This window comes from Cervus elaphus, chromosome 20 (genome assembly GCF_910594005.1).
Source record: "Cervus elaphus chromosome 20, mCerEla1.1, whole genome shotgun sequence".
Taxonomy (NCBI): Eukaryota; Metazoa; Chordata; class Mammalia; order Artiodactyla; family Cervidae; genus Cervus; species Cervus elaphus.
The window spans coordinates 56172172-56181877 of NC_057834.1; the positions used below are offsets into that span (position 1 = coordinate 56172172).

The 9706-nt window shown below is 38.7% G+C and overlaps 1 protein-coding gene across 1 annotated transcript; it reads right to left on the reverse strand.

Annotated features, from left to right (window-relative positions):
• Positions 1–8018: 8018 nt before the first annotated feature.
• LOC122676741 (syncytin-2-like) lies at positions 8019–9392 on the reverse strand. The gene has a single exon (XM_043876326.1). The coding sequence runs from the start codon at positions 9390–9392 to the stop codon at positions 8019–8021; it is 1374 nt and encodes a 457-aa protein (XP_043732261.1).
• Positions 9393–9706: the final 314 nt, after the last annotated feature.

Here is a 9706-nt window from a genome sequence, read left to right on the forward strand (position 1 = left end):
ATAATTTTCTTTCTTTCTGGACATGCAAGTAATTGGAGCACTTCTACTTGAATCCTTATCTGTGCAGATAAAGAATGGTTTACAGATCCCAGATAAAATTCAGAAGAAGAAAACACTCATTTGGAAGGTGCCCAGTGATCAACTGATTTGCAAAAGAATCTCTGAAGAAGATTAACAAGGTTTTTCTTTTTAGAAGAAGTGGGTCCATAGCCAGAATAAAAGATGGTAAGGAAAAGTTTAAAGTGTAAGAGGGAGCAATTAAGGGAAGGTGGTTATATGGTAGAACCATAGATCTCAATTATGAAAAGGTTGCTGGTTATAAAAAGGTAAATGTTTCTGAAGACTCCTGGACTTAAAAGATAGACAATGGAATACAATACTGTTTAACTATATAAAGCAACAGTGAACATGGGAAACATTTCAGTAAACACTGATTGAAATCTGACATCACTAGAAAAAAATTTTCAGTACAAACCATAAAACATCTTTTTCATGCCTCTGAAAATCATGATTTTCATCATGTGCAACCACATATGTGAAACAGTATCTAATCCTGACTCCTGTCCCTCAAGGAAGCTATAATCCAAGTTGTGAAGGACCATAGTATGGTAAGAAGGAAACAGATAAAATCAAAGTTCATAAAATTATAGTTTGTGTGGGGGGAAGATGGCACAGGGAAGAATATGGCCTTGTGCTTCCATATTAGAACTTAGAGATGTATTAACAACTTTAAATTATTTTAAAAACAAAAAATATTACTTGAATAGTATTTTAATTTCATTATTTAACTTTTACCCTTAGAAATAACATGGGCTTAAAATATGAATAAGTTTAAAAAGAGATTATAAATAGAAATTTTTGAATGTGCCTTCATCCCTTATCTTAAGCCTGAAGTAATGGAAGCTAACCATACCCTCCCTCAAAGTGTGCCTTGCCAGCACTGTCAGATAGTACTATTAATAGCTTGGATGAATGGGTAAGGTAGTTCAATTTATTTTGTTTTGAATGTAGACTTTTAAGAATAGGAGGTTAAGCTGACAAAATCAACAAATGCTATTTCCTGTGTTCTTAAGACACGGCAAGACATTTCCCTTTTAGTTAAGTATAGGCAGAAGAATGAATTTTAGTCATGAAATGTAAATGAAATGTACGTGTCTCCTATTTCAGCATTATGATTTTGAAAAACAAGAATGCTGTTTCCCATTTTTTTCTCCTTACATCAGTTGTTTATTGATAAGAACAGGGTTTCAGGAGATGGCAGACTAACATGTAGGAGCCTGAACTAGTTCTCTTTTCATCAGATTTTAGAATACCAACCTAGAGATCTAATATAATATAAGAACTCTTTTTAATTATCCTACTTGCCAAGATTATCTTTTTCTAGAATAGTATCATGCTGTACTCAGTGGATTTATGAAACAGAAAGACAACTTTTCTTGAGTAGTGTTCTATACAGACTTGCCATGAAATGAAGTTGAATAAATGTTGGATTACTGTCCCTAATATTGTCTTTTTTTCAACCAGCCAGAGTGCTGGTTTTTAAAACATGTATTTATTAGAAAGGTAAGAATGTAGAATAGATCCAAGACAAAGGAACAGTCTTTCTGAGGCATTATTGGTCTTAGCAATGTAAACAGTTGTATCCTCCACAAGGCATGGTGATTTGAAATACAGTTTAGCTGAGAGTTCACCTACTCAGAAGGTTCAGACAGAATATAAAGAGAATGCCTCAGAAATTCTAAAATATACAGTTGGAATGTAGGGCAGAGAGAAATTCCCCATGTTTGGATAACTGGCAGCTCAAATGAAAAGCACAAAGATTCCAGTAGAGTCAAGTGAATCAAACTAGCAGTAACAAATCTCATCTCTACCTCAACTATAAATCATATTAGCTAACCTTCCATTCTATATACTTGACAAAATAGGCATTCCCCTTTTGAGAGGCAACTGCCATTTTGAATACCTAACTGTTCTTTTATAGAATATATACAGTATATAATCAGAAGTTATAAAATCATGCAAAGGCACAGAAAAATTTGATACAGGCAGGAAATTGTCAATAGAAGCAAACTCAGAGATTGCTCAGATGTTGCAGTTATCAGGGAGATAACTATGATAAAAGTGCTGAAGGAGCTAGTAAAAAGAGTAGAAAACATGCATGAAAAGGGATTTCAGCAGAGAAATGTTCATTTTGAAAAGCAAAATAATTCTAGAATATGATATGACTGCAGAGGAAAGGATTGGTAAACTGAAAGATAGGGCAATTGAAAGTATAAAAGCTGGAAACCAAAGAATAAAGCAAAAATAAAAAGAATCGAATGAGTTTTGAAGGCAAAATAAAGTGATCTTATAATTGGGTTTCAGAAGAAGATAAATATGGTAGTGAAGAAATGTTTGAAAGGTATTGACTGAGGACATTTGCAAAGTTAATGAAAACTAACAGAAAATCAACAAAATCAAAAGTGAGACTTCAGAAATTATAAAATTGATAAACACCTAGGCCGATTGATACACTGTATTGAATGGTATTCCCCGCAAAGTCATGTCCATGCAGAACTTGAGAATATGACCTTATTTGGAAATAGGATATTTCAGATGTAATAAGTTATGATGAAATTGACAAGGTGATTGTAAAATTTGGAAGTTCACAACATCTAAAATAGTCAAAACAATCTTGAAAAGATTGTATGTCTTAGGCTGTCTGGTTTCAAAATGTATTATAATGTTAAATAAAACAATGTAGTTATTGACATAAAGATAGATCAATACACCAGTGAAATGGGATAGCATCCTAAAATAGACCATACATACATAGTTTATTTTCAGACAGAGTCCCAGAAAATGTAATGAGAAAAAAGTCTTCAACAACTGATGCTCTTTCACCAGAATATCCAAGTGGAAAAGTGAGCTGCAACATTTTTCTTGGTCCTGTACAAACATATCAAGGTTTATCTCAGGCCTGCAAGAAAGAACCCAAACTGTATAGCTTCTAGATGATAATTTAGGAAACTATCTTTGTGACATCAGGGGAGGCAAAGCTTTCTTAGCAACACAGAAGAAAATTATATGAAGGGTTTTTTCAAAATTTAAGATTTCTATTTATCAAAAGATACCTCCTGGGGACTTCCCTGGTGGTCAAGTGGTTAAGAACCTGCCTTCCAGTGCAGAGAATGAGAGTTCAGTTCTGGGTCAGGGAACTAAGATCACACATGTTGCAGGGCAACTTAGCCCATGCATCACAGTCACTAAGCCCAGGCACCTCAACTAGAGAGTCCACATGCCAGGAACTACAGACCCCAAGCATTCTGGAGCCCACACACCACAGCAGAGCCCACCCACTACAACAAAAGATCCCACATATTGCAATGAAGACCAGATACAGCCAAAAATAAATACTTTAAAAAGATACCACTTAGAATCTGAAGAGGCAAACCACAAACTGGGTGAACATATTTACAATATTTACAATTTACAAAGAACTTGTATGCAGAATATATAAAGAACATAAAAAGTGCATGTTCAATTTTTTGTAAATGTGCAAAGGACAGAAAGATACTTCATGAAATAAAGGACATGCATACACAAGAAAAGGATGCACACATCAGAGTAATGGAAATAAATGTCATAACTGCTACAGACCCACTAGTATGGTGACAATAAAAAAGACTGACAACACCATATCTTGGTAAGAAAACTAACAAGGATCTTCCCACCAATCAATAATTAAAGAGTGACAATAATGACTTAATGACCATCAGTAAGAAAATGGATAAATAAGTTGAGGTGTATTTATACAATGGCATACTGCTTGGCAGTAAAAAGAGACAAGCTACAGATATGTACAATGACATGTATGAATCACAAAAGTATTGTATGGAGAAAAACTACACACAGATACAAATATGTATAATTCTATGTATTTGAAGCAAAATAGCAGGTGAAATTATGGTAAATAGAAGTCAGAAAGTGATTCTTACGGGAAAAATTTACTAGAAAGAGGTTTAGGAGATTCTTGTAGATTGTGTCCCTCCAAAATTTCTGTTTTTAACTTTGAAGTCCTAGGACCTGATAATCAGACTATGTGGAGAATGTCTTTAAATAGATAATTAAAATAAGGTCATTAGGGTGTGCCTAATCCAATATGACTAGCATTTTTATAAGAAGGAATTAGAACAAAGACATATACAGAGGGAATATGGCCATCCACAAGCCAAAGAGAGAGGTCTTAGGAGAAACCAACCCTACCAACACCTTGGTCTCACACTGCTAGTGTCCACGACTATGAAAAAATAAATTTGTTGAAGCTGTCTAGTCTCTGATATTTTGTTATGGCAATCCTAGTAAACTAAATTTACTGGGGATGATGCAAACATTCTCCATCTTGAAGTAGATGGTATGATAAGTGTATACAGTTATCAGTTCATCATACTGAAATATTTCAAGTAAGAAAAGATAAAAGAAGAAAATAGAAGAATAGAACAAATAAGACAATTAGCTGATGCTGTGGGGAGAAATTAGTAAAATGTGTAAAATTTTAGCTAACCTTTTTAAAAATATTAAAATGTACAAAATGAGAACTATTCAGGAAAAGTAATTGAAAAAGCAGAAATTTTAAGTAATGAGACTACTTTGAGTTTATAGAAATAAATGTGACATTTTCAAAAGTTCTCAAGAATATGTAATTTATCAAAATTGATTTAATGTGAAACAGAAATTTTAAAGCAACCAATTTCCATAGAACAGAGAATGTATAAATTGGTAGGAACATAAAATAACTAAAATTTTGTGTGAGGTATACATCTATATTATTTTGCCAATACTTTCACAACAAAATACCACGGATTAAGTGGCTTGAATACCAAATTTATTTTCTTGACAATTCTGGAGTCTGGAATTTCATGGTCAAAGTGTCAGCAGGCTTGATTTCTTCTGAGTCCTCTCCTTAACTTCTAGTTAGTTGCCTTCTTGCCATTGAAAGGTTGTTGCTGAACGATAAGACACCGGGATTCTTGGCCTCCGGAGGAGAAGAATTCAATCCGGGGCCAGAGACGAGGCTGGATCGCTCAGAGCTTTTGTGTAATAAAGTTTTATTAAAGTATAAAGGAGATGGAGAAAGCTTCTGACATAGGCATCAGAAGGGGGCAAAAGAGTACCCCCCTCCTAGTCTTTAGCTGTATGTTATATAGTCACTCACAGTCTGTTAATGAAAAGAAAGGAATGTCATAAAATTTAGAATGGCACCAGATAATTCATCCCTGGCCATAAAACGATTGACTTGAATCTTGTAGAAGGGCAGACTACCAAAAAATAGTTTCTTTTACATAGATTAGGGGAACAATACCTGAGTAAGTTAGGCCGTGGAACCAACTTGAAGATAGAGTCTGGGGTACATTAATAACTTAAGACAACATTTCAATAAGAAAAAGAAATGTATTGGTTAACTCAAGGTTTGAGAGTAGTTAGCTTTAGGTGAGACCAGGTGTCATGGCAACACAGCATTTTAAGAGAAACCTTTTAAATTTGTATAGAGAAGGAAAAACATGGCTGGTTTGTTTCTTCTTGCCGCTTAAGAGAGATAAAAATGTCTGGCACTTGCAGCCTCTTTCCTCCATTTGGAGACCCCCGGGCCTTCCTGCCTGTTACCCTCTCACTATGTCTTCACCCATAGTCTCTGTGCATTTACATCACTGGTGTCTCTTGATGTATCCAAATTTACTTATAAGGACACCAGATTAGATTAGGTCACAATCTAACAGCCTCATTTTAATTAATATGATCTACAGTCATTCAGCATCACAGTAATCCAAGTCTATGCCCCAACCACTAATGACGAAGAAACTGAAGTCAAACAGTTCTATGAAGACCAACAAGACCACCTAGAACTAACACCAAAAAAATGTGAAAGTGGGAAGTCAAGAGATAGCTGGAGCCAAGTTAGGCCTTGGAGTACAAAATGAAGCAGGGAAAAGGCTAACACTTTTCCCAAGAGTACACACTGGTCATAGCAAAACCCTCTTGCAACAACACAAAAGATGACTCTACGCTTAGATGTCACCAGATGGTCAATGCTGAAATCAGATTGATTATATTCTTTGCAGTTGAAGGTGGAGAAGCTGTATACAGTCAATAAGAACATAACGGAGAGCTGACTGTGGGTCAGATCATGAGCTCCTTATTGCAAAATTCAGACTTAGATTGAAGAAACTAGGGAAACCACTAGGCCATTCAGGTATCTGAATCAAATCCCTTACTAAGGAAATGGTAACCCACTCCAGTATTCTTGCCTGGAAAATTTCTTGGACAGAGGAACCTGGTAGGGGTCCATGGGGTCACAAAGAGTTGGACACAACTGAACGACTTCACGTTCATGTATTATGACTATACAGTAGATGTGACACAGATTCAAGGGATTAGATCTGATAGAGTGCCTGAAGAACTATGGATGGAGTTTCATAACATGTGTGGGAGGTGGTGACCAAAACCATGCCCAAGAGAAAGAAATGCAAGAAGGCAAATTGATTGTCTGAGGAGGCCTTAGAAATAGCTGAGAAAAGAAGAGAAGCAAAACATAAAGGAGAAAGGGAAAGATATACCCAACTGAGTGCAGAGCTCCAAAGAATAGCAAGGAGAGAAAAGAAAGCCTTCTTAAGTGAACAACGAAATAGAAGAGAACAATAGAATGGCAAAGACTAGAGGTCTCTTCACAAAATTAGAGATACCAAGGGAATATTTCATGCAAAGATGGGCACAATAAAACAGAAATGGTAAGGTCATAATAGAAGCAGAAGAGATTAAGAGGTGGCAAGAATACACAGAACTGTGCAAAAAATGTCTTAATAACCCAGGTAACCACAATGGTGTGATCACTCACCTAGAGCCAGACATCCTGGAAAGCAAAGTCAAGTGAGCCTTAGGAAGCATTATGATGAGCAAAGCTATTGGAGGTGACAGAATTCCAGCTGAGCTGTTTCAAATCCTAAAAGATGATGTTGTGAAAATGCTGCAATCAACATGCCAGCAAATTTGGAAAACTCAGCAGTGGCCACAGGACTGGAAAAGGTCAGTTTACATTCCAATTCCAAAGAAGGGCAATGCCAAAGAATGTTCAAACTACGACACAACTGTTGTAGGAAGGGGGACCCCCTTCCAGGGCCCGAAGTTGGGCTCTTGTCTAACACTCGGAAAAGAATTGTCCGAGGAGACACATACTGACAAAGCAAGAGATTTTATTGGAAAGGGCACCTGGGTGGAGAGCAGTAGGTAAGGGAACCCAGGAGAACTGCTCTGCCGCGTGGCTCACAGTCTTGGGTTTTATGGTGATGGGATTAGTTTCCGGGTGGTCTTTGGCCAATCATTCTAATTCAGAGTCTTTCCTGGTGGGGCACGCATCGCTCAGCCAAGATGGATGCTAGCAAGAGGGATTCTGGGAAGTGGACGGACAGGTAGTGTCTCCTCTCGATCTTTCCCGAACTCTTCTGGCTGGTGGTGGCTTATTAGTTCTGTATTCTTTATCAGGATCTCCTGCCATAAAACAACTCATGCAAATGGTTACTATGGTGCCTGGCCAGGGTGGGCGGTTTCAATCAGTGTGCTTCCCCTAACAACTCCCCCCTGAGAGACTTTATACTCAAGATGTTTCTTGGGAATTGGGGCGGAGGTCTCTTTTTTCTGTAACTTTTTTCTGCTGTGCCTGGGCGTAGGCCTGTCTAGCAGAGCAGAAGTCTCTCTCTACCTGATCTAAGTTGGGGTGTTCTATATTTGAAACCAGCTCCCGCCCTTGTAGTAACATCAATTTGGCCTGGAACTGCTGGAGTCTGCTGGAGATAAACTTTGTAAGGAGTTGGAGTATACAGGGGCCAAATAGGAGGCCTAATAGGATAGTTATCACTGGACCCATGAATGGTAAGAGCCAAGAAGGGAAAGAAGGAGAACTCCATACACCTGTTGAACTTAAATCCCGGATCTTTGTAGCTTGTTCCAAAAGCCCCTTGATATCTTTTTGGACCTGCCCAGACTGGTTATAATAAAAACAGCATTTTTTTTTTTAGATATAGACAAATGTCTCCCTGTCCTGCAGTCAATAAGTCTAGGGCCCGACGATTTTGTAGGACCATTGCGGCTAGGGAGTCTAACTGGGATTGTAGGCGTTGGAGGGTCCTCGCTGTTTTTTTTATGGATACCGCAGTGTCGGTAGAAAGCTGCTGAAATTTATGTAAAGAAGTTCCCCCCACGGCAACTCCTGTTAAACCAGCAGTCAGTCCTAATGTCAGGAAAATAGGGGTAAGTATTACCGCACGACGTATCTTCTGGTTGGTATATACTGGCAAAGGCAAGGAGGTATTACTCCAGGCCAGATCTATGTGGGGCGTGACATACCCTAGGGAGCAAGTTCCTGACCAAAAAGGTGGTAGGGATAAATAAGCTTTATCTCTACATATGAAATAGACACCATGACTAGGTTTAAGTTGGGCAGCAAAATGGGTTTGCCAAAGAGGAACAGGATTTCTATCTGCCTTACAACTGGAACATGGCATAATGGAACAGGGGCAGTCCTTTAGCAGCTGGGAGGAGACTGTCACTCCACTTGCTGCAAAAACGGCAACAGTGAGGGCATTTAGGAATGGATTTAAGTGTTGTGAGGCATCCTGGGTTTTGTCCTCAAGGTAGAGAGTATTTCGTTTGGGCTCCCACCATAGGGTTAGGTTTTTAGGGGTAGGTACCCCTACAAGGGAATAACAGGGGTCAGAGTTGCCCATCCGGTTTAGAAACCAGGATGAACGGGTGTGGTTCTTTGGTCGTCCAGAACAGAACATGGATTTTCTAGACTGGTTAATGGCATCTGAGGAGAGCCTCATGTTCGGGGATAGGTATAGTGTGTCGGTTCTGTCAGAACCTCTAGTTTTCAAACTTTGGGCTAAATCGTAATACCCTAGTGAAATTTCTAGGTCCCGGTTTTTTCCATCAGTTTTAACAGTGAAGGTCACCCCACATTGTGAGTCGTCTAGATTTTTCACTGACACCCCTGTTAGGGAGTGGCTTTTTAGACAGATAGGGAAGGTCACTTGGGGGATGTTAGTCAAGAGAGAAAATAAGGGCTCAGGTGGGATTGCAGATGTCATCGAGGGGGTAAATAGAGACAGTTGTTGCTGGTACCAAGGCATGAAGTTTTTTTTTCTTTTTTCCCAAAAGGCCATACTACGTCTAGATGGGGTGCGCTGAGTAACAGCTCGTAGCTCGGCTGGAAGGGTGGGCCATTGATACCCTGGGGTAGGTTGGACATACCCCCAACTTCTGCCATTAATGTAGATCCAGCACGGGCTGGTTAGGTCGAGTTGAGAAGCAGTGTGGTTTGCAAGTGTATATGTCTCGTTTAGGGAGAGATCAATAGCCATACAGGGAGATATGATTAGAAAGAGGAAGAACATCATATGATGCATTTTACTTATCTGAGGGAGGGCTGATGGGGTTCCGCTTGAACAAGAGCCTGAGATCTTGGTTCACAGGAATAGCTGTCCTCTGGCTTTGGAGTCTCAGTTTCTGTCTCCCCCTCCTGTAGGCCATACGGTTTTATTCTAGAATTGTGGACCCAGGCAGATAGACCCTTTACTTTTACAGCAGTTGAAGTCACTAGAACAACCTGATATGGCCCTGTCTATTTCTCGGACAGCTGGTTTGGACTCCCTTTTTTTTGCCAGGTCTTTACTAA

Coding starts and splice junctions, on each gene's coding strand:
- LOC122676741 (XM_043876326.1), bottom strand. CDS start 9,392: ATGGCTATTGATCTCTCCCTAAACGAGACATATACACTTGCAAACCAC.